This window comes from Acomys minous (assembly GCF_964271855.1).
Source record: "Acomys minous genome assembly, chromosome: 9".
Taxonomy (NCBI): Eukaryota; Metazoa; Chordata; class Mammalia; order Rodentia; family Muridae; genus Acomys; species Acomys minous.
In genome coordinates, this window is record NC_140490.1 from 85918746 (window position 1) to 85944385 (window position 25640).

The 25640-nt window shown below is 47.0% G+C and overlaps 1 protein-coding gene across 5 annotated transcripts; it reads right to left on the reverse strand.

Moving 5' to 3' along the window:
• Positions 1-382: 382 nt before the first annotated feature.
• MARCHF2 (membrane associated ring-CH-type finger 2) lies at positions 383-24984 on the reverse strand. 5 transcript variants are annotated; one of them, XM_084797046.1, is made up of 5 exons: positions 24828-24984; positions 16670-16897; positions 9998-10193; positions 5499-5708; positions 383-1003 (listed from the first exon to the last, which is right to left on the reverse strand). In XM_084797046.1, the coding sequence occupies exons 2-5, from the start codon at positions 16843-16845 to the stop codon at positions 845-847; spliced, it is 741 nt and encodes a 246-aa protein (XP_084653172.1). In that variant the 5' UTR covers positions 16846-16897; positions 24828-24984; the 3' UTR covers positions 383-844. The 5 variants fall into 5 exon arrangements, with proteins under 5 accessions (XP_084653172.1, XP_084653171.1, XP_084653170.1 ...); XM_084797045.1 differs by lacking the exon at positions 24828-24984 and having other exon boundaries at positions 383-1017; positions 16670-16914; XM_084797044.1 differs by lacking the exon at positions 24828-24984 and having other exon boundaries at positions 383-1053; positions 16670-16914.
• Positions 24985-25640: the final 656 nt, after the last annotated feature.

The following is a 25640-nucleotide window of genomic DNA, read 5'->3' on the forward strand; positions in this document are numbered from 1 at the left end:
CAAAAAAAAAAAAAAAAAAAAAAGAAGAAGAAAAGATGTTTTCTCCCTTATCCTTTTTCTCTTTTTAAATTTATTTCATGTATATGGGTGTTTTGCCAGCATGTATGTAATGTATGTGCATCATATGTGAGCAGTGTCCATGGGAGCCAAAAGAAGGGTTGGAACCAAACCCCAGTCCTTTTCAAGAGTGGCCAGTGTTCTTAACCACGAGCTACCTCATCACCCCGACTCAAGCTGCTTTTATCTGAGCACTTTATCATAGAAATAAGAGACTAAAACAGCTTCATAACAGATCCCTCAAAATAAGCCAAGCATTTTCTCATTTTGTCCCCATAGAATCACTCACTTGGAGCAGCTTAGAAATGTAACTGACAAGTCCATGTTAGCCAGCAAGGACTCCTTTTATTCATCCAGGGGTGGGTTTTTGAAATGCAGTGCAACTTTATAATGTCAAGTGTGCCAGTAAAGCAAGCCAGCTAAGTGCAGAGTAATGCAAGAAGCTTGCTGGAACCTTCTAGTCCAATGGGTGCCCTTGACACAAGAAGCCAAAGCTGCTGGCCAAGAGGTGTCAAACAGATCTCAGAATGAGATAGGGGTATCTGCTCCATCCAAAGCTCAGGTCTGTCCATCTGTCCTTGTCATATACAACAACGTGCAAAACAAAACCCTTGAAAATACGTTCATACTGGATCACAGAGCAGGCGCTCTGCTTGCTGTGGCTCTTGGCCTGAGAAGCATCGTGGCTGTGGATGAAGGGTCAGGCAGCTTCCATCCTTCCAAATGTCAGGGCATTGCCATCTGACTCTGGTCTCTCCACTCCCTCGGGGGCCTGCCAGCCAGGCCTTCACACAGGAGTCTCCTCTGCCACCTTTTTTAAGAGTCCAGCAGCCAGTAAGGAATGGTGGGGGTCCTCGGAGCCATCTGCTTCCCGAATCTTCAGGCGGACTTTCTGATTCGTCTTCCTCCACTCTGAGTACAGCTGGCAATGGTACCGGAAGGAGACCTGCGGGGGCAGTCCTGCAGTGGGTGGGAAGGTAGAGACAGGCCTCCACCCTGGGGAGGAAAGGGGGCCCAGGCATTTGCCATAGGCCAAACCTAGAAGCAGCGCCACCTCTGGGCATTTCTTGTAGACTATCTGAAAATACTCTGATAAGCTCTGAGTCCTGTAAAAGTGGGGGATCCACCACCTTGACCCCAGCAGGGAGCAAGGCTATTCCTTCTAACAGTTTATGACAATGGAGTCCTACCACTCTCTTGGGATTATTTAGCCCCAAGCAGTCTCACAATTACCCAACCTGGAAGCAACCAAGGTGTCCTTTCATAGGTAAGAGGGAAAAAATGATGGTGCGTTTATGGGACTCGGAAGATGGCTCAGTGATTAAGAACACCTGCTGTGCAGGCTTGAGGCGCTGACTTCAAATCCCATTATCCACGTAAAAAGCTAAGCAAGACTCGGTGCTATGCCTATAGCCCCAAAACTGGGGAGGGGAGGGAGGTAGAGACAAGAGAATCACTAGGACTCACTGGCTGGTAGCACTCACATGTACTCACACATACACACGTACTCACACGTACACACGTACTGACACATACACATGTACTCACACAAACACACACACTCTCTCTCTCTCTCTCACACACACACACACACACACACACACACACACACACACACACACAGAGTCCAGCTGAGAGGCTGGAGAGACAGCTGAATGGTTAACAGCACTGGCTGCTCTTCCAGAGGATCGGGGTTCAATCCTTAGCACCCACATGACAGCTCATTAACTGTCTGAAACTCCAGTTCCAGGGGATCTGACCCCCTTACGCCAATGTACATGAAATAAAATAAGTTGGGAAAAAAAAAAGAGTACAGCTGGTAGTACAGAAGAAATGTAACCTGAGTAAACCCAGCTACTCAGAAAACTAAGTCAGGATAATCATAAATCTAAGGTGTTCCAGGACTACAGTGTGAGTTCAAGGCCTGCCTGAGCAACTTAGTGAGACTGTCTCAAAATAACAATATAAAAAAACAGGGATGGGGATGACCTCAGTAGTGGCCTACTTGCTTAGTACAAGAGAGCCCTGGGTTCAATACTCAATATGGAACAACAACAATAAAAAGCCATGGCATGGATAAGGCATGGAAAAAACTTAAATTCAAACGACCAAGCCAAAGAGGCCAATTTGAAGAGGCTACATGCTGCTGACTGACTCTAAGTACATGACATTCTAGAAGAGGAAAAACTGTGGAGATAGTAAAAGATGGGTAGTTTCCACGGGTATTAGAGGAGGGAGGGATAAACAGGTGGAGAACAGAGAAGCAATAAAAAAATGTATACTGCTGGGCGTAGTGGCACATGCCTTTAATCCCAGCACTCAGGAGGCAGGGGCAGGTGGATCACCGTGAGTTCGAGGCCAGCCTGGTCTACAAAGCCAGTCCAGGACAGCAAGGGGAGTAGAAAAATGGCTCAGTTGACAAAGTGTGAGGACCTGGGCTCAGGCCTACCTAAAAGCTGGGTATTACAGAATACACATGTTACACCAGTGCTGGGACTCAGAGACAAGCAGATTTCTAGTGATCCCTGGCCAAGCAGTCTAGCCAAACCAGTGAGCTGCAGGTACAGTGAGAGACTCTGTCTCAAATAGAAGGTGGAGTGCTAGCCAGATGGTTCAGCAGGTAAAGGCCACCAAGTCTGACAACCTGAGTTCACCAACCAGGACCTATATGGTGTTGAGAGGGAGCAGCAACTTCTACAAATCATCATCTCACCAGCGCACACAGAGTCAATAAATAAATGTAATTTTAAAATTATTTTTTAAATATGGGTATTACCAAGCGATAGTGGTACACACCTGTAATCTTAGCACTTGGGAGGCAGAGGTAGGTGGATCTTTGTGAGTTCAAGGACAGCCTGGCCTACAAAGCAAGTCCAGGACAGCCAGGGCTACACAGAGAAACAGTGCCTCGGAAAACAAAACAACAACAACAACAACAACAACAAAATGGGTATCATTGTAAATGCCATTAATCCCAGAACTCAAGAAACAAAAGCATTCTGATCTCTGTGAGTTCAAGGCCACCATGGTGTGCACATCAAGTTCCAGGCCTGCCAGGGCTACATCTCAAAAAAAAATAAAAATAAAAAAATAAATTAATTAAAGGTAGATAAGCTGGAGAAATGGCTCAGAGAATAAGGGTGTTTGACCCACCTGATGATATAAGCTCAATTCCCAGAACCTCTTATGGTAAAAGGAAAGAACAGATTCCTTCAACCTGCCCTCTAACCTGCACATACATACCATGGTGTACGTACACACACACACACACACACACACACACACACACACACACAAGGAATGCAAGAATAAAATATACAAACAAGATGGACAGTTAGCACTTACAATTTTTAAAAGATGGGCAGTGATCGAAGAGAACACTCAGTATTGGACTCTCTCTGGCCTCCGCATTATGTGCCAATGTGTGCAACTACACCCATATACTTATGAGTACATACAATGCTAAGTGTCAGGAACTGAGTCCATAGTAAAGCACTTGCTTACAATGTTCAAGTCCCTGGCTTCAATCCCCAGCACCACAGAAAGAAAAGAGAAAGCAGGAAGGGAGAGAGGGAAGTAGAAGGGGAAGAAAGAAGGGAGAAAGAACTTCCTTGGCAGTAGCCCAAAATACTATTTGTCACAGGGGAACAAATCTCACACATTGCCAAAAGTTTCAGAGTGAGTCAAAAGGAATTAATTGACTAAATAAATACGGTGCATCCACACAATGAATGGGGGTTCTGGGTAGCTGCCCCTTTTCCTTTATAAGGATATTAACAAACGATAAAACAAGCAGATGTAAAGCAATACATATGTTTTCATGCAGTTTATCTATTTTTAAATATGCGCCCCTTTATGACAGGAACACATGCTGAGAACTGCATCACATCCTCGGTGTGCTAACACAGACAGTAAGACACCACTAAGCAAGGTGAGCGTGCCGGCTCTCACCTGTAACCCCAACACTCAGGAAGTTAAGCAGGACTATTCCAGTGAGTCCAAGACCAGCCTAGGTTGAGATCCTGTCTCATTAAAAAAAAGCCCAACAGGGATGGGCTGAGGCTCAGTTACAACAGTGTGTGCTTAAGTGTGTAGTGGTGCACACCTGTAACCTACGCACTCACCCAGGAGGTGAGAAAACCAGGAAGATCAAAAATCGCAAAGCCATTGTCAGCTTTGTAACGAGTCTGAAGCTAGTATGGGCTACCGGAGGCTGGCTCAGAACCTAACAGAGACTGTGTGTGTTTGTGTGCCTTGCTAGGTTGGAACCAAGGCTCTCCTGTGCTAAACATGAACGCTTAATGCCTATCCCTGAAAATGATTTCTTAGTGAGCTGGACAGTGCAAGGACTTTCTCTGATCAAAGATGCCGCTGCTTGCTTTTGTGGCACCCCTACTTGATCTTATCCCTTTCTGTCTCAGTAACAGTCTCAGTGTTCTCTGTGCCCCCTCTCTCCCTCTCCTTTCTCTTCTCTTCTTCCTTCTAACTACCTTTTAAACACACTTATTATATTGTATAGTGTGTGTGTGTGTGTGTGTGTGTATGTGTGTGTGTGCGTGTGTGTAGATCAGAGTATAACCTATAGGATCAGCCGTCCCTCTCCATCATATGGGTCCTGAAGGTTAAACTCAGCATGCCAGCCTTAAAGGCAACTGCCTTCACCCACCAAGTCGCTGACTCATAGCTAATTTTTAGTTTAAATTAATTTTTTTCACATAGAAACAAGTACATTTTATAGGGTATCCCTTCCATACTCATTTTCTGTTTATTTAGTGTACTACTGATGAAGCCTAGGGTCTTCCACATGCCGGGAAAGTGCTCTGCCATGGAGCCACAGCCCCCTACCCCTTCAATTCTTCAATCAATACATCTCATACAATCTCTCCTGGCTTATTTTGTTTTACATTTTTTAAAGTATTTATTGTTCTTGTTGAGGGGCCCTTGTGTGAAAGCCAGAGGACAACTCTGTGGAGTCAGCCTTCTTCCACCTTTATGTGTGTGCCAGGGGGCGAACTCAGCTTGCCAGGCTTACGCAGAAAGCACCTTACCTACTGAGCCATCTTGCCAGCCCCATTTTGCCAGCCCCATACAGGGTCTCATGTGGTCCAGGTTGGCCTCGAACTCGGGATTCTCCTGCCTCCACCCCACTGAGATGTCTCACCCACCCTCGGTCTCTTAACATGTATCTGCTCTACCTCACTCTCTCCCAATCTCTTCCTAGGCTCAGCCTTTTGCTGATCTGTCCCTCTTCTTCCCACCTGAGCCATAGTGATTAGATGCCTTTGCGCCCTTGGAGCAAAAGGCTCGCTGCTGGCTTTGGGCATCCCTGGACCCGTGTTACACTGCCAACCTAGAACAACAGGAAGACTGAATTGGGGGGACTACCCACACCCAGCCTGGGGATTCCAGCTGAGCCCACCCATCCGGCTGCACCCACTCACCAGTGTCCAGAGCACATAGATGGTGAAGAGGGCAATGGTGAGGGCGATGAGGCCCACGGCCTCCAGCCGGCTGTGCAGACGGAGGTGGTCTTGGGCCCCTCGCAGGCACAGCCAGCCTGAGATGGCAGCCAGCGGTGTGATGAACACAAAGCACACCATGTCACAGCACAGCGTCCGCTTCTCAGTGCGGGGCCCTGGGTCCTTCAGCCACTGCAGGGGAACACATGAACAAGAGGAACTATGTGGAGGGGTGCCGTAGAAGGGATGCAGCTGGGAAGCTAAAGGCTGCCACAACCACCCCAAACGCTTTGTTACTATAGCATACAGACTCCCAAAGATGATGGACCAAGAAAAACAAGCATGGCTCATTAAAAAAAAAAAAATTCGCCAGGTGGTGGTGGCGCATGCCTTTAATCCCAGCACTCGGGAGGCAGAGGCAGGCGGATCGCTGTGAGTTCGAGGCCAGCCTGGTCTACAAAGGGAGTCCAGGACAGCCAAGGCTACACAGAGAAACCCTGTCTCAAAAAACCCAAAAAAAAAAAAACAAAAAAAAATCCAGGGACGGTAGCAGAAACGGTACTTGTTCTCATGTGCTAGTGAGACGGGAAAAGTTAGGAGCCAGCACAGTAGGCAAAGCACTTGCCTCACAAGGTTGATGACCTGAGTTCAATCCCCAGAATACAATGCAAAGGTAGAGGGAGAAAGTCAACTCTCTGTAAGTCATCCTTAAACCTCCAGATGTGTGCTATGCTATGCATGTATGTGTGCACACATGCGCACACATACACACAGGGGGAGTGAGAGAGAGAGAGAGAGAAAGAGAGAGAGAGAGAGAGAGAGAGAGAGAGAGAGAGAGAGAGACAGAGGCAGAGGCAGAGACAGGTAATTTTGTTTTTGTTTTTGTTTTGGTTTTCAAAACAGGGTTTCTCTGTGTAGCCTTGACTAGCCTGGGACTCACTTTGTAGACCAGGCTGGCCTCGAACGCACAGCGATTGCCTGTCTCTGCCTCCCAAGTGCTGGGATTAAAGGTGTGCGCCACCACCGCCCGGCCTTGAGAGATGTGATTTTTAACTATGGCAGAGATGGCCAGGGAGCTAAATGCCTCAGAGAATGGATGGAAGGGTGGGCACAAAGGCCCCATAGTAGGCCTTTTAAACTGGCACACTGAGGTCTGAGACAAGGGCAGGAGATGATGCATGCAGAGACTGGTCCCTCTCACTGCCTCCTGGGATCCCCACTCCTAGGTGGGCTGGAGGCTTTACTTTGGTCTCCTAAGAGGCCCATAATGGCCTTAACTAACAGGGCAGTGCTTCCTGGTCTCAGGACTGGACATTGCTTCTCATACGTCAGCCCAGTGATGTTCATGCTTACGTGGCAAGCACTTAAACCACAAAGCCATCTCAGGTTTTTTTGTTTAAACAGAACATCTCAGACGTTTGTTCGCATACACTGAAGAATAGTGTTACACAACAGGTGTCGGGTAGCCCAGACTTGCTTCAAACTCCCTACATAGCTAAGGATGACCTCCAACTTCTAACCCCCTTGCCTCCACCTCTCAGGTGCTGCCATTCATATTGGACTCTACACAATGATCTCAGGGTTTCACGTCTGCTATGTAAGCAGTCCAGCATGAGCTATATCCCCAGCCCTTTTCTTAGCTTCACCTGCTCTGTCTGTTCCGGCTCCTTGTGGCCTCGGGGCCTTTGTACTGCCAAGACTGTCTTTTCCCTAGGCTTCCTAAATACCTGACTGCATTGAAACCCTCAGGTCTCAATTTAGGGATTCGCCCCACACACAATCGAAATCTTTGCATGTGTTTGTGTGTTGGTGTATGAGTACAGAACAGCATGTGCCACAGCATAAAGTGGTGGTCAGAGGCAAACTCAGGTGACAACCCTCACCTTCAACTCCCTGATGCTTTTCCTCTTCTATAAACCAGGCTGGCTGGCCAGTGAGTTTCCAGGAATTCTGTCTCCACTTTAGGAATGCTGGGATTACAGAAATGGGCTACTACACCTGGTTTTAGGTGGGTTCTGAGGATTTGAACTCAGGCCCTTGTGCTTCTATGGCACACACTTTATCCACTGAGCTATCTCCCAGCTCCTGAGACTGCTCCTGACCCCCAAGTGCTGCCCTGCATACATGCTACTCCTGCAACATTTCCTCTGTGATATATAGCGGGGTTTCAAATTTTTATTTCTTTTTGATACGCATTGATGTTTTGCCTATATGTATGTCTTTGTGAGGGTGTCAGATTTCCTGGAACTGGAGTGACAGGACAGTTGTGGGCTACCAAGTGGATGCTGGGAATTGAACCTGGGTCCTCTGGAAGAACACCCAGTGCTTTTAACCTTTGAACCATCTCTCTAGCTCTGTGGTGTTTAGTGGTAACCGCCAATTGGACAGAATCTGGAATCACCTAGGATGGGAGTCTCAAGAAAGAACTGTCCAGATCAGGGTGGCCTGTGGCCTTGCCTGTGAGGGAATGTTCTTAATTATATTGTTATGTTTTATCATGCCTGGTTTTTGCTCAGGCCTGGAGGCCTGTTTGCCCCTGTGATGCTGAAATACAATTTTTAATTCTTCTGGTCTCTCAACATTAACTGAGGTGAGAAGACTTTCATTGTGAATTCAAGTGGTCCCTTCTTGTAGGCTGGCCTGGTCAGTGAAGGGAGAGCCATGAGCACTAGTGTTGCTTGCTCTCCACTTCCGGTCTATGATGCAATGTCACCAGCTATCTTGTTTGAGATAGACCTACCATTAAGACTTCGTTGAAGTGATGCAGAGTGTGACCGGGAACTGTGAGTCATAACAAAGCCTTTCCTGTTTAAGTTGCTTTTGTCAGGGTATTTTATCACAGCAAACAGGACAGGAACTGAGACACCCTCATAACTGCCCCCACCAACTAGCCTGTTTGGAGATCACGGGGACATTATTAACTATGGGTGTTTTGGTAACTAGACTGGGCACTCCCGAGGTGCTCAAAGGGATACTTGATGACATGAGCTTGGTGGCACATGCCTGTAACCCCAGCACCTGGCGGCGGAGGAGGCTGGGACAGGAGCATACCAAGCTTTGGGCCAACCAGGGCTATAATAGGTAGATTGGTTGGTTGCTTGATAGATAGATAGACAGACAGACAGATGGGTGGATGGAAAGAAAGAAAGAAACAAACAAACAAAGAAGACAGGCTGGTGAAAAGGCTTAGCAGGTAAAGGCATTTGACAAGTCCAACAGCTTTAGTTCTATCCCAGGTCCCACACGAGGAAACAAGATAACTAGTTTCTGCATGCTGTCCTCTGACCTACACTCATATGCCATGCCCATGTGTGCCACACATACACACGTAATTTAATATTTTAAAAAATATTTTAAAAAGAAACAGTATCACAGCATGGTGGCATACACCTTTAATTACAGCTCTCAGGAAGCAGAGGCAGGCAGATCTCTGTGAGACCAGCCTGGTCTTCATAGGGAGTTCTAAGCCAGTTCTAGGGCTACTTAGAGAGACCCCGCCTCAAAACACCGGCCCCCAACAACTGTGTGATGGCTGAAACAAGAGGATCACAGACAGTTCAAAGCCAGTCTGGTCTGCATAGCAAGTTCCAGGCTAGCCAGGGCTCCATAATGCAACCTTGTCTTAAAGAAACTAACAAACAAATGTAAACAACAACAACAAAAGCCTAGGTGTGGTGGTGTGCCTGGATGTGGGAGGTAGAGGCAGGAGAATCAGGAATTTAAGGCCAGTCTGTTACACAGCAACCTATAGGCCAGCCTGAGACCATGTCTCAAAAAAAAAAAAAAAAAAAAAGAACTAACAATGGTAGCCCCAGGGCTCACGACTTATGATCCTGACAGTCAAAAGGACAAAGTAGAAGGATCTCCCTGAGCTCCAGGCCTCCCTGAACTACAATGACAACCTATTTCAAAAAAAACAAAAACCAGCCCAGCATGGTGGTGCAAGCTTGTCATCACAACACTTAGGAACAGAAGACAGGATGGTGGTGCAAGCTTGTCATCACAACACTTAGGAACAGAAGACAGGAGGGCAACGGTAGCAAATTCTCAAGGCTAATGTTAAAAATGGGAGCTGGCTGGGGCTGGGGTTGTGGTTTAGTTTCCATTGCTGGCAGTGCATAAACCATGTCTGTCATCCCAGCGTTCGGGAAGGGGAGGCTGGAGTGGATGCTATATGATCAGGAGTTGGGAAGTTGACTTCAGGTCTTCAGCTAAAACCTACTTTGAAGACAGCCTGAGACCCTTCTTCAGAAACAAAGCAAAACAAAACCCAGAGCCGACAGAGGGAGCGAGCACGGCGGGCAGAGGCTTGCAGACCTGCAGCCTCTGCCCACTTGGGTTCCCACGCATCAGCAGACCCCTCCCGGCATTGACAGGGACGTGATCAGCTTTCCCAGCAGACCTGGGCAGCGCTGCTAACTTTGTCTCCCCAAAACTGCCCTTCCTCCTTCTGGTTGTTGAGTCTTCCCCCAGGCAAATACCTCTGTGAGAGGCCGGGGCCGCTTTTCCACAGCAAACTCAGTGTGACACAGCTCACAGTAGCTGGTGTTGGAGGAAGACAGCCATTTCTCCAGACAGCTCTTGTGCACAGCTCCCAGCGTGCCAGTGCAGCCACACGGCGACAGCAAGGTCTCCCCATTCGCTCCCTCGTGGCAGATTCGGCAGAAGGGACAGTCGCTGGAGGGGTGTGAAGATAAGACTTGTGAATGACGGCTGGTAGGGCTTGCTGCTTAAACAGGCATCAGTACGTGCTGGGTGATAAGCTCACTGTCGCTCCCTGGCTGCTGTGCGGTAGATTCCTGCTCATTCTTCAACAGCCCAGCTCAAGATGTCCCCTTCTTTACACAACTTTCTCAAACTCCCGTTGGTAGGCCCGCGTGCTCCATCACCAGGGCTACTGTGGGCTCTTTTTAGCCTAAAGTGAGCATGCTGTCCCCCTGCCTGCCTAATGCTCTCTTCTTCTGGTGAAATAACAGCATATCCCTAAGTAACTATCCACTCTTGGTGGTCCTTCTGTGGTCCATCCTTGGTCCTTCTGACGGTTTATATTGTCAACTTGACAGGATGGAGAATCACCTTAGAGACTCATCTCTGGCCACATCTGTGAGAGATTTTTCCAAACTAGGTTAATAGAAGTGGAAAGCCCCACCCCAAACACGAATGATACCACTCCATGGGCTGGGGTCCTGGACTGAATAAAAATGAGGAAGTGGGGACACAGGGTGGCTCAATGGATAAAGGTGCTTGCTGACAGGTCTAATGACCTGAGTTAAATCCCTGGAATTCACGTGGTAAAAGAGTCTCTGACCTCTACACATATGCCATGGCATGTGCACAAGAGTGTGCACACATGCACACATACACACTAATCATTTTTTTAAGGAAAAAGTAAATTGAACACAAGCATTCATCTCTTTGATTCCCAAGTTTCCTTAACAATGGGTCAATGTGACCAGCCACCTCAGAGGCTCCTGCCATGATGGACAGCTTGGAATTATGACTCAAAATAAACCTTTCCTTCCTTACGTTGCTTCTGTCAGGTGTTTTGTCAAAGCAATGAGACAAGTAACTAATACCGTCCTCAAGGACTACAGCACACACATGGTCACACACATAAACTAACGGACATCACACATGTGTGCTATACAGAACACATATACAGCAATACAAATGACACACACAGGGCTGGAGAGATGGCTCAGAGGTTAAAAGCACTGACTGTTCTTCCAGAGGTCCTAAGTTCAATTCCAAGCAACCACATGGTGGCTCATAACCATCTATAGTGAGATCTGGTGACCTTTTCTGCCTGCTAGCTCACATGCAGTACAGAATAAAGTATTTAAAAAACAAATAAATGACACACACATGACCATACATATATACATATACACATTTACACACACAAGATTTGTTTTGTTTTGTTTTTGTTTTTGTTTTTTTCGAGGCAGGATCTTTCTATGTAGCCTTGGCTGTCCTGGACTCATTTTGTAGACCAGGCTAGCCTCCAACTCAATGGAGATCTGCCTGCCTCTGCCTCTCAGAGGGCTGGGATAAGAGCTTTGTGCTGCTGTGCCTGGCCACACAAGCTTTTATTTGATTGTTTTTGGTTTTTGAGACAGGGTTTCTCTGTGTAGCCTTGGCTGTCCTGGGCTCACTTTGTAGACCAGACTGGCCTCGAACTCACAGTGATCTACCTGCCTGCCTCTGCCTCCCTGAATATGGGGTTATAGGCCTGCACCACCACACCCAGCAGCGTACAGCAAACTTCCTTATCCCCCTCCAGCACAGCACCCCAGACAGGGTTTCTCAGATTTTTGTTTTGTTTTGTTGTTTTTGTGACAAGGATTCTCTGTGTAGCCTTGGCTGTCCTGGGCTTTGTAGACCAGGCTGGCCTTGAACTCACAGGGATCCACTTGTCTCTGCCTGTTGGGAATACATGTATGTACCACAACGACTGGCCTGTTGAGGTCTTTTAAAAGTAGCTAGGCTTCCACCACTCAAAGGAAAGCTGGAGAAAAGGGTTGAGGAGTGGGAAACACCCTTATCTACAAAACAGAGCTAGCTTCCCACCGTGTGTGCGCGTGTGTGTGTGCATGTGTGTGTGTGTGTGTGTGTGTGTGTGTGTGTGTGTGTGTGTGTGTGTTTGTGGACAACTATGCTTTCTGGGCAGAAATGTTTAGAAAACAGTGACTCATGTACTGGATAGCCCTCCTGTCTTCTTGAGCTGCCCTAGGAAACACCCAACTTCCCCAAAGTGAGCTGTGATTAAAGACTCCTCATAGCAGCTGTGTGTGATGGCTTCTACGTCTGTTCAACCATCCCACCCTTTGTCTTCCTTGGCCATGCACAGAAAAACAGATGAGTGATTTTCTCACACGTACAGGTGAGAAAATGTGCAGATAGAGCCAAGAGGTTTGATAATGTCTTTTTAAAATAATCTTGTATGGCTAGGTGCATGCCTGTAATCCCAGCACTCAGAGAGGCAGAGGCAGGCAGATCTCTGTGAGTTGGACATCCAAGTTTACACAGAGAAACCCTGTCCCAAAAAATCAAACAAATAAACAAAAAATAAAATAAAAGAGCTCAACAGAGAGCTGGAGCTCAGTTGGTAGAGTGCCTGCTTGGTATTCGGGATGCCCTGGGCTCCAACTCCATCACCAGAACCATAAAACAGTCATGGCTGTGAACCCAGCACTTTGGAGGTAGAGACGGGAGAATCAGGAGTTCAAGGTTGGAGCTCAGCCAAGGCTACATGAGACCTTGTCTCAAACCCAAATGCCAACAGCCCAGATCCCAAAAGCCAAGGCTCACATCTTTCTTTTCAGCCCAGTCTCTAAGTTGCTGTTTTCTTTTGCATTAACGAAGGGCCCATGGTGAGGATGAGGTGACACTCAGCCAGTAAAGAGTTTGCCATGTAAGCACAGAGTTTGGATCCTCAGTGCCCACACAGATACCAGCTGAGTGTGGTGGCCCTTGTGTAATCCCAGCACCTAGGAAATGAAGCTGGGGTCCCCATAACAAGCTGCGTATCTGGACTAGCAAAGTCATCAAGCTCTGAGCTCAAGTCAGAGATCTAGGCTCAACATGCATGTGCATGTGTGTCTTTGTTGAAAAGAGATCAAGACACTTGATGTCAGCCTCTGACCTCCACAAACACACATGGACACAATACTGCACACGTGTGTAACCACACACATGGAAACTCTCACACATAGGCCAGGTGTAGTGGCACACATCTTTAATTCCAGCACTCGGGAGGCAGAGGCAGGCGATCAATGTGAGTTCCAGGCCAGCCTGATCTACAAAGCAAGTCCAGGACAGACAAGAGAAACCCTGTCTCAAAAAAACAAAAACAAAAACAAAAAAATAACAAAACAAAAAAACCTCTCACACATACTTGCAAGTACACACACACACACACACACACACACACACACACACACACACACGTTCATCACAGGAAAGGACTCCCCATTCCGGAAACCAACTCAGGGAAAGGAAACAGTGAAACTCCTAAGAGACACGTCAATTTAGTATCTTCTGGGAAGCTCTGGGAACTCTGGAACAGCAATTCCAACAAAGGCAGAGTTACAGTTTACTGAGAACTCCCCAGTTACAGTTTACTAAGGCACTTCTGGGGGTTTTTGTTGTTTTGTTTAATTTATTTTATCTTACATGAGTGTGTCTGTGTGTGTATATATATGAGTGTGTCATGACACATGAATGGAAGTTAGACAGAGGACAACCTCCTACCTTATTTGAGGCAGGGTCAGTGTCTGGTGCTGTATACGCCAGGCTTGCTGCCCTGAGTTTCTGGGGCTTCACCTGTTTCCATCCCAACTTCTCTGTAGGAATGCTTAAAGGTTTGCAGGATTGAGTACTGCATCTGGATTTCTACATGGATACTGGGGATTTGAACTCAGGTCCTTATGCTTGCATAGTAGGCCCTTCGCCAATTAAACCATCTTTTTACTCTGTTTGTATTTATTTTAAGACACAGTTTCTAGGAATATACAGAGAATCTCTTGCAGGGCGGGGAGGGTGGGGAGAGGTGGGGGCGGGGGATAGCCCTGACTGACCTGGAACTCACTATGTAGACCAAGCTAGGCTCAAACTCATAAATATCTGCCTGCCTTTGACTCTCAAGTGCTAGGATTGAGACACGCCACCACACCTGACTACAACTTGTTTTCTGTTTGTTTGTTTTTAGACACCAACTCATTTAGCCCAGGTTGGCCCCTAACTTGCCACTATAGCTGAGGATAACCTTGAACTCCTGGCTCTCCTGAGTCTACCTCTCCAGTCCTGGCATGCCAGGCATGTGTCACCGTGCCTATTTTTATTTATTTATTTAGAGACAGAGTCTCATTATGTAGCCCTGGCAGGCCTGGCACTTGTTATATAGACCAAGCTAGCCTTGAACTCACAGAAAGCCATCCACTTTTACCTCCTGAGTATGTGTACCACCATGCTCATTTGTTTTGCTTTTTTTGTTTTTTTGTTGTTGTTGTTGTTTGTTGTTGTTGTTGTTTTTATTTTTGGAGACAGGGTCTCTCTGTTAAAGGCGTGCACCACCATGCCGGCTTGTTTAGCTTTTTGAAACACAGTCTCACTGCATAATCAAATCTGGGCTTCGGTTCACTGTGCTCCACAAGGCAACTTCAAACTGATGTTCTTCTCCCCTTGGCGTCAGAACTGTGGTGATGGACCGTGTTCTAAGTGCAGTGCTGGGCTTCATTTATCTCATTCTCACAATGGATCCTGGAGGAGAGTGCTCACTTGCTTACACTTTAGAGACCTTGCAAAGTCCTGATGACTACGTGGGTCTTAAAGGTTGCTTGCAAATAGCTCCAGCTACTCTGATGAAGATGATGAAGGCTTTCATGCCCAGAGGAGGGAGGGTCATCAGACCTTCTACTGAGATGCCAGACACTACTTCTTGCTCTTCTGCTAATTATATCCATTATTTCCTAGTTATACACGGTCTTTTGTGCTCTAGAGGGTGCTAGACTATACGTTACATGGTGGTGGGGGGCGGGTCATGAAGGACTCTGTCTACGGTGCTACAGGAAAGTCATCATCAATCCTAGGTGAGACTTCTCTCTTTCTTTCTTTCTTTCTTTTTTTTTTTTTTTTTTTTTTTTTTGGTTTTTTGAGACAGGGTTTATCTGTGTAGTCTTGGCTGTCCTGGACTCGCTTTGTAGACCAGGCTGGCCTCGAACTCACAACGATCCGCCTGCCTCTGCCTCCCGAGTGCTGGGATTAAAGGCGTGCGCCACCACGCCCGGCTTCTTTCTTTCTTTCTTTCTTTCTTTCTTCCTTTTTTTTCTAGACAGAGTTTCTCTGTGTAGCCTTGGCTGTGCTGGCACTCACTATGTAGACCAGGCTGGCCTCGAACTCAGAGATCTGCCTGTCTCTGCCTCCCAAGAGCTAGGATTAAAGGCGTGCATCAAGGCAGGCGGTGGTGGCCCACACCTTTAATCCGAGCACTCAGGAAGCAGAGGCAGGTAGATTCCTGTGAATTCGAGGCCAGCCTGGTCTACAGTGCGAGTCCAGGACAACCAAGGCTACGCAGAGAAACCTTGTCTTGAAAAACAAAATAAATAAGTAAATAAAATGAAGGCACGCGCCACCACACCCCGCTCTATTCATTTATCTTCTGTGAGTGGACAGGTGGTATGTGTGTGCCATGCATACATATGGAGGTCAAATGATGACTTAAGGAGTTGATTCTCTCTTTCCATCATGTGGGTCCCAGGGATCTAACGCATGAGGCTTTTACCCACTGAGCCATTGCACTAGCTGCCACCTTGTTATTTGAGCCAAGGTCTCTCATTGGCTAGGCTAGCTGGCCAGCAAGTCCTGGGGATCTGCCTGTTTCTGCCTCTCAGTTCTGGGAGTATAAACATGTGTCACCACCTCAAGTTTTGTGTGTGCACATAATTGTATGTGTTCCTGTCCATGTGCATGTGTGTATGTTTGTGAAGACCAGATGCCAATATAAGGTACTGTTCCTCAGGAGAGGTCCACCTTATTTTTTAAGGAAAAGTCTCTAATTGGCCTAGTACTCAAAAACTAAGGTAGGCTGACTGACCAGAGAACTCCAGAGATCTGCTTGTCTCTGCCTCCCCAGTGCTGAGATTACAAACACGGGTTACCATGCCCAGCTTTTTACACAGATTCGAGAGATGGATCTTCAAGCTTGCATAGTAAGCACTCTATGACCTGGGCCATCTCCCTAGACTCACTGATAGACATGTTCCACCACATGAGCTACTTGGCCTCTTAACACACACACACACACACACACACACACACACACACACACACACGCAGTATTTATTTGTCTCTGTGAGGAAGGAGTACCCAAGGAGGCCAGAAGCGGGTGCTGGATCCCTAGGAGGTGGAGTTTCACGCAGTTGTGAACTGCCCATTGTTGGTGATGGAAAGTGAACTCCAGGGTTCTGCAAGAGCAACGTGCACTCTGAACCGCTGAGCCATCTCTCCAACCTTAGTATCTGGCTTCTTTTCTCTGGCTTGTGTCCCCCTTTGCCTCTCTCAGTGACTGAACTCCTGACCTCAGACTAGTAGAAAACCATTCAACCCAGAGGGAAATGGGGACAAGAGCCAGGATGCTAATGGTCACTCCTCACCTTGGTGTGTCCAAAGCCCGGATGACAGTTGAGAGCAGCCGGCCATCTCTTGAAGTCACCTGTGCTACATACTGGGGTGGCCCGAGCCCTGTGGCTTCCACAACCTTGGAGAAGGCGGGGCTGCCAGAGCAGTCACATAGGGAGCCAGGGAGGTGGCAGCAGTCACCTGTCGTCATGGCCACAGGGAGCCTCCTGTCCTCAGGGCCTGAGGCCCATGGTCCCAGGAGCCTAGTGGGAGAAGCCAACAGAGAGACCAAACACAAAATTAGTGAGTCATAATAACAGTTGGATTCCTTCCTTTTTTTTTTAGGCTTGTATGTGTATTTATACCCGTGCTTTCAAGTATATATGTGTGAGTGGATGTAAGTAGGGGTCAGAGGTCCGAGAATACCCTTATCTTCCACCCTGTTTGTGACAGAGTCTCTTTTGTTTTCTGCTGTCTACACCAGGCCAGCTGGCCCCCAGCTTAGAGACTCTCCAGTCCCCACCTCTCATTTTACAGTATAAGGACTGGGGTTACACAGAAGGCTTATGGTGCCTGACTTTACATGAGTTCTGGGAATGTAAATGAAAGTGCTCACATCTGTGCAGCTAGCATTACCCAGAGTGGTCTCCCCAGCCCGAGTCCCTCTTTTGATCTCACTCTACAGTGAAGCTTAGCCTGGAACTTAAGACCTAAGCCTTCTGAATGCTAGATTATAGAGCGTGTCTGGCTCTTGAGTCCTGTCTTGTCAAGGACTGTGTTATTTTCTTATCAAACTGACATATCTAAGAATCATCTGGCAAGGGGCTCTCAATGAGAAATTGTCTAGGCTAAGTTGGGATGTGATCATGCTTTTGAAGGATTTGAGGGATTTTTTTTTCTTCTTTGTAGACTGTGTTTGTTCACTACTTTTTTTGTTGTCATTGTTGTTTTGGTTTGGTTTTGGTTTTTGGTTTTTGGTTTTTTGAGACGGTTTCTCTGTGTAGCCTTGGCTGTCCTGAACTCCCTTTGTAGACCAGGCTGGCCTTGAACTCACAGACATCCACCTGCCTCTGCCTCCCAAGTGCTGGGATTAAAGGCGTGCACCCCCACTACCCATTTTTGTTTTGTGTATGTATGTTTATATATGTTGGCACATGTTCTGCAGTATGCATGCATGTGAAAGTCAGAGGATAGCTTATAGGATTCGGTTCTCTCTTTCCACAATATGGGTCCTAGGATTTGATCTTAGGTCATCAGGCTTGGTGGTAAGTGCTTTTACCTCCTGAAACATCTGGAATCTCTCCTACCTAGAGATTTTCTCAACTGGTTACTTGAGGTAGGAAGACCCACCCTGGATGCAGGTGGGCTAGACACTACTCACTAAAGAAAAAGACAAAGTGAGTGGGGAGCTAGTCTGCATGCATTCATTGCTCTCTCTTCCTGACTACAGATGTGATGTGACAAATGCCCTCCAGCTCTTGCCACTGTGACTTCCCTAAAGTGATAGCCTGGATCTGTGAGCTAAAATAAATCCTTTCTTCTCCCCGAAATTGCTTTTATCAGTGCAACAGAAATGACACTTAAAACAGGGTTCTAAGACTACAGACAAAGGCTTGCCTCTTTTAATCACTATTTGCATCTGTAAAATGCAGATGTGAGAATTCTACGAGCTGTTGTACACAACTTAGGCCAGGCTTGGAGAACAGCTCTGGCTTGTGTTTGATTTTCTCTCATTCTTCCAAGAAAAGCCAGATATGGCCCCATTTCCGAATCCTGTAAGTCAGTCTCCATGTCACACTTCCACATGGTGGAACAGCTACTGAAGTGACTGCACACCTACCATGTGCCAAGCCCTTTGCTCAGATTTTTGCACAGTCAGAATCATCTTGTTCTAGCTAAGACCAGATCTTTGAGACTCAACTCAGAGCATATTAAGCTGTCTTCAGTGAAAACAGAAGGCTAGGAGCACAACTCAGAGGTAGAGTACCTCTCTAGAATCCAGTGAGGATCTATGGAACAGTACGAAAGCATGCCCTAGCTTGTGTGAGACTCTGGGTTCAATTCCTAACACACACACACACACACACACACACACACACACACACACAAAGAAACAAAGAGAAACACACACACAGAGAGAGAGAAACAGAGAGACAGAGACTTGTGTGAGACTCTGGGTTCAATTCCTAACACACACACACAAAGAGACAAAGAGAAACACACAGAGAGAGAGAAAGAAACAGAGAGACAGAGAACTAAAAACTTAATGTTTTGCAACAGAATGTTGAGTCACTCAGGCCCCTTGTGACTCATGGCCTCTGTTGGACTGTGCACTCTGGGAGACCTCGGTTCATCAAGGAAATGACACATGTTTGTGTCCCCAGAAAACCAGTTTCTCTGTTCTCAGTTCCCAAGGAGAGGCTACAGGAAATACTCAGTATTTCAGGTAGCCATTATGAGGTCTGCAGTGGGTGACTTTGGTGGGGTTCTGCCCTCTGCCTTGGGGTCTCATCAGTTAAGTAGGAACCCTATGCAGCCTGGTCTTCCTCTCCGGAGTAGCATGACTAGGATTCTGGCTTCCTAATCTCTGCGTATATTTCTTCTAAGAATGTTTTTGCCTTTCTAGTAATAGGAGTGGAACTTAGAGACGTGCCTTACCAGGCAGGCACCCTATCACTAAGGTACCCTCCCAACCCTCCACCCCCACCCCTGCCAACCGACACATACCTTTAAATGTTTCCTTTTTGACTCTTAATTTTTTTTTAAATTAATTTTACATTACATTTGTTTATGGAAGAGTGCCACGGAGTGCATGTAAAGGTCCTAGCAAGTGGGTTCTGGGGGCTCAAACTCAGGCTTGGTGGCAAGCACTTTGCCTACAAGCTATCTCACTGGCCTATAATATTTTAATTTTAAACAGAATACCCAGGCTGATATGACCTGAAACTTGCTCTGTAGCCTAGGCAGACCTTGAACTCAAGACCCTCCCGCCTCAGCTCTTCAAGTAGTCACAGGTCTATGCCATCAGGCCGGACTCTTCTGAGAAATCCATGAAAATAACAGAAGGCCCTTAGACATCAGGCCAGAGCCAAAGATCACTGGTCTCAATTTATCCAACACCCAGGACTCTTGTCTCTAATCCAGAGCCCACAGGAACCCTAATAGTATTTGTAAGTTCCAAAATAGGGCCAGCCTGGCCCCCAAGTCAACTCTTACCAGTCCTGCCTGTGAAAATCAAAATCGGAGACCCAAAGACATGGAACGTAAATTATTAACTGACTTTTTGCACCCAGACAGTCTGCTGACAGATCAGCTCTTCCCTGAAGAGCTCAGCTAAAAACCTAGCACGACCTCCGAGGCCTCTACAGCTGAGCCAGAGGTCAGATAAGCAACTATCAACCAAAGTCAGACATAGCCAGGAGGAAGGCTGAGAGCTGGAGATAACAGCCACAGGGCATCAGCCAGACCGGCTTTGTTGTGGACACTGATGTTCTTTCAACCAGAAGGTACAGCTGAGAGGTCAGTGAGGAAGTGCTGCCCCCTCAACCCCCCCCCCCCACCCTGAGAATGCATGCAGAAAAAAGTCCACCTCAACTTCTGATGATTCATTTTAGATTCTTTTCCTTTCCTTCCTTTCCTCTCCCCCGCCTTCCTTTTTTTTTCTTTCTTTTCTTTTCTAAGACAGGATTTGTAGGTTGCCCTAGAATTCACTATACAATCAAAGATGACCTTGAACTATCATTTTAAAAGTTTTTACATTTTAACTTCTTATATTTTATTTTATGTGTCTGGGCATTCTGCCTGGGGTATATCTATGCACCGCATGCATATCTGGTGCCAGGGAGGCAAGAAGAGGGCATCAGATTCCCTGGAACTGGAGTGACAGATGGTTGTAAACCACCATGTGGGTACAAGGAAGTGAATCCAGGTCCTCTGGAAAAGCAGCCAGTGCTCTTAACCCTGAGTCATCTCTGCAGCCCTGACTTTGAACTCTTGATCTCTGCGCCTTCACCTTCTAAATATTTTCATTTCGAGAATACCATGTTTGGTGTGTCTAGTTCAGGGGATGGAGCCCAGGGCTTTACACATGCTAGGCAAACACGTTACCATCTCCAGCGTGCTTGCTCTCTCTGTCTCTCTCTCTCTTCTTGGTGACGTGGCCTCACTACACAACTTAGGCTGGAACTCCTGATTCTCCTGCCTCTGCTTTCCAAGTGCTAGAAGATGAGAGATCTTAGAATTTATACAAACAAGTGTACCTTACAAGAATCCTCACAGCTCTTACTTGACCTACTGTTGGGGAAATCCACCAACACTAGTAAATCTGCTCATACCAGACCATAAATTACTAAAATAGTACCATCAACACTGGGCATGGTAGCACATGACTGTGACTCCAGTACTCTAGACACTGAGACAGGAGAATCAACAGTTTAAATTTATTTTGGCTACAAAGAGCTGGAGGCCAGGTGGGGCTACAAGAGACCTTGCCTCACAAAACAAAGCAAACATCAGCAGGTAAATGCACTGATGACCTGAGTTCTATTCCCAGAACTATATGGTGGAAGGAGAAATCACGCACGCGCGTGCGCGCACACACACAGAGAGAAAGAGAGAGAGAGAGACAGACAGACAGAGACAGACAGAGAGACAGACACAGAGTGAGACAGAGAAAGACATATGAGAGAGAAGGGGGTGGTGAGTGTGAGTATGGGGTTACACACTCATCATCCCAGGACTCAGGACATGCAAGCAGGAGGATCAGAAGTTCAAGGTCATCCTCAGCTATATACTAAGTCTGAGGGCAGCCTGGGTTACATGAGACCCTGTCTCAGAAATAAACAAAGCATATAAAATATTAGATTGTCAAGCTCTCTGCCTACATTCTGACTTGAAACAATTGTTATTAAGTGTCTTCTTTAAAGGTCACATGCCTGGAGTTCCTCTCTCAGACCTCTCTGGCTAAAATGACAAAGGTATCCACACAGTCCACCTCACGCCATGGGGGGTGGGGGGGGCTCTAAAATGCTCTCTTTGTTAACGGACCTGTCATGCCCATCCTTATGCTCTTCCGAGAATTCTGGAAAGAGGAACCTTGTCAGACATTTTTCCGGCTGTCCCCAGCATCCAGCCCTAGATTTGGCACAGAGCGACTGCATGCAGCATGGCTGCATTCATTTCTCACTCCCAACTCTAACAGACTGGGAGAATCAGTTCTCTGAGTCTCGGAGGCTGGCCTCCCCAGTCTCTGTGATGGGAAACAGTTCTAGGGCGACTTGAATGGATTTCATCAGGTCCTCACAACAACACGATGACATCAGACCAGGCATTAGCCTCACAGACTGAAGAAGAGGCCAAGGTTCAGAAAGAGATGCCTATTTACAGCTAGCCGTGCTCTGGACTTCAACTGTACTGTAAGTTATCTTGTATTCAAGAGGTATTAGACTTGTTGTTATCTTGTTTAATTTTTTTTATTATTAGTTTTTAAAATATGGGTTTTTGTTTTGCTTTTTTGTTTGTTTGTTTGGGTTTTTCAGACAGGGTTTCTCTGTGTAGCCTTGACTATCCTAGACTTGCTTTGTAGACCAGGCTGGCCTTGAACTGACAGCAATCCGCCTGCCTCTGCCTCTGCCTCTGCCTCCCAAGTGCTGGGATTAAAGGCGTGCGCCACAACCACCCGGCTTGTTTTGCTTTTTTAAAGACAGGGTTTCTCGGTGTAGCCTTGGCTGTCCTGGACTCACTTTGTAGACCAGGCTGGCCTCGGACTCACAGTGACTGACTGTCTCTGCCTCCATGAGTGCTGGGATTAAAGGCATGCGATCCTACACCAGGCTTACTAACTATGTTTTATTACTTTTATTTTATGAGTGTTTTGCCTGCATACATGTAAATACACTATGTGTGTTCAGTGAGTGCTTGCAGAGGCCAGGAGAGAGAGAGTTGGATCCCTAGAAGTGGGATTACAGATAGCTATGAACTACCATGTATATATATCCTAGGAACTAATCCCAGGTCCTCTGTGCAAAAGCAGCAACTATTTGTAACTAACTATCCAGGCCCTAGCTTTTGTTCCTTTGTTTGCTTTGCTTTTGAGACAGTGTTTCATATATAAACCACACTAGCCTTGAATTCTCAGTAACTCTCCTGCCTCAGCCTCCTGTGTGCTGGGATCACAGGCATGTATCATCATACTAAGATTGCTTTTTGTTTTTTAAATAATGTATCTAAAAAAAATTTTTTTTTTTGGTTTTTCGAGACAGGATCTCTCTGTGTTAGCCTTGGCTGTCCTGGACTCACTTTGTAGACCAAGCTGGCCTCGAACTCACAGCGATCCGCCCGCCTCTGTCTCCCGAGTGCTGGGATTAAAAGCGTGCGCCACCACGCCCAGCCTTAAAAAATTTTTTTTAAATAGAAAGTATAAGCCAATAAGGAGCATGGGGAAGGGCTTATTTACAGGAGTGCCGGCACCTTACCAGTGGCTACATCACTGAAGAAAATGTTTCTCCCTCCCTCAGCAACCAAAAACTGCCTATAGCTTCTCGGGAGAAGGAAAAACAGTTTCATGAGTCGTCCCCACCACTGGAATTTGTAATGCTAGAGATAGAACCCAGCATCTCAATATGTTAAATAAACAATCTGCCACTGAGCTACATTCCAGCCTTTCTGCCCCCCCCCCCCACTTAGATTATTATAGACTTTATGGTCATGTGATTCTGGTGGTACTGAAACTTGCAGCAGCCATCCTACCTCATTCTGAGAGTTTGGATTGATTTTAGGCATGCACCACCATGCATAGTTTCCAGGGATTTCTTTGAAAAAAAAAATGTTTTTAAGATTTTTACATAGTAGACATAAATCCACAGAGGCACACATAGTATTTAAAAAAAAAAAATCAGGCATGGTGGCTGGCACACAAGCTTAGTCTCAGCACTTGGAAGGCAGAGGCAGTGGGATCTTTGAGTTCAAAGCCAGCCTGGTCTCCAGGACAGCCAATGCTACATAGTGAGACTTTGTCTCAGAAAAAAAATTAGTTAAAAAACAAACAAGCTGAACCAAAACCAGTTATACTAAGTAACCCGGACAGGCCTTGAACTCTTCCTGCCTCAGCCTCCAGAGTAGATAACAGGCATGTGCCACCATGCCCCATGGCCTCCATGCTCCATGCTTTCTCTCTTTATTTCGGTTCCATCACTGATACTGTATGTCTTGTTCCAGTTAATTTGCCTTTCTGGGACTCAAGCAACTATCTCTCTCTCTCTCTCTCTCTCTCTCTCTCTCTCTCTCTCTCTCTCTCTGTCTGTGTGTGTGTGTGTGTGTGTGTCTCTAGTTGTTGCTGTCAGTATTGGGGATTGAACCCTGGGCCTAGTGCACACTATCCAGATTCCCAGTCCTGAAACTAAGTTCTAATCTCAGAAACTCCTTGTTTGCTGTGTGGCCTTGTGCAACAGCTTTAACTTCACTGAGTCTCAATTTGCTCATCTGGACGAGAGGAATTATTTTTAGAACCTCCATCTAGTATGTTTCTCACTCACCATATAAATTCTGTCTACAGAGTTTTTTTTTTAAAGTGTTTCCATGTTATTTATTTTGTATGTATTTGTGCATGTTCATGCTAGGGTGTGCCTATGGAGTTCAAAAGACAACTTTCTAGAGTCTGTTTTTGCTTTTACCATGATACCTCAAGACTAAATTCAGGCTAGCCCCTTGACCTGCTGAGCTATCTTGGCAGTCCCTGACTACCGTTTGGAAAACAACATTATTCCATACGGGTGCACTCTGAGTTGCTTTTTTTGTGAAGCGCCCCACACTTTATAATGTTGAATACTATCCAGACTGAACCCTTTTGAAGAGGCTTACAGAGTGAGTGACATTAGCTACTTACTGACCACCTACTGTATGCAAGGCGTCTTTCTCATCAGCCATCTCCTAAATCAGGTTGGCTCCGGGATGACCCACTTTTCATAGATGGGGAAACCGAGGCTCACGGAGGTTCCTACTGCGTGCCGAGGCACGGAGACCTCTCACGAACCTCGAATTGAAAACCGAGGTGCCTGCGTCCCCAGCACGGCTGAGGCCAAGAGTGCAGACCTAGCTGTCCCGCCTGAGTACTGAGCCGGGGCCTCGAACCCGGGACCCCTGACCCACGACCTGGCTGCATACTCGAGCTCGACCCACTCGTTGTTCCGTGCCTACCTGATCCGCGGCCGGGCCGGGCGGCCGCGCAGGCCCCTCGGTTCTCCCTGGCCTGGGTCCCGGCCCGGCCCGGCCCGTCAGCAGCGGCTTCCTCGGGCTCCGGCGGGCACCTGCGTCCGGGCACCGCCCGCAGAGCCGACAGCACGGCAAACCAATGGAGACCGCCTCTGAGCAACATCGACCAATCAGTGTGCATGTCCCGCCCCAGAAGGTGGAGCCCGCAGCTAAGGGACGTCCTGGGCGGTCCAAGCCCCGCGGCACCGCAGCTTCTGGCCCCGCCTTTGCTGCGTCTTGGCTCCGCCCCCAGAGTGGGCCCCGCCTCATGCCAGCTCCTCCCCATCCCAAGCTCTGGCGGCGACTTGCAGCTGAAGCCTGCAGCAGAACAAAGGCGCGCTTAAGTAAACAATGTCTCATAACTGAACTTGACTCTTGCCAAGTGACTTTTTCACGCTCCTTTTTTGTTGTTGTTTCCGTCTTTTTCGAAGACAGCGTTTTATGTGGATCAGGCTAGCCTCGAACTCACCTTTGTAGCTGAGGATGACCTTGAACCTCTGATCCTCTGGCCTCAACTTTCCAAATGCTATGGGGTGTTAGAATAGTGTCAGGGGCTTCATGCGTGGTAGGCGACAGACAATACGAGCTGAGAAACATCCTAATCACACTTAGAGATCCTAGCGTGAGAAGGATGTATGATCACATTTTGCAGAGGAAGACCATCCCAGAGGGGTTAGGGTGTTGTGAGGGAGACTAAAGCCATCACCATTTATTCACCACACATTAATGCGAGAGATACATTCAAGGGGCCAGATAGAC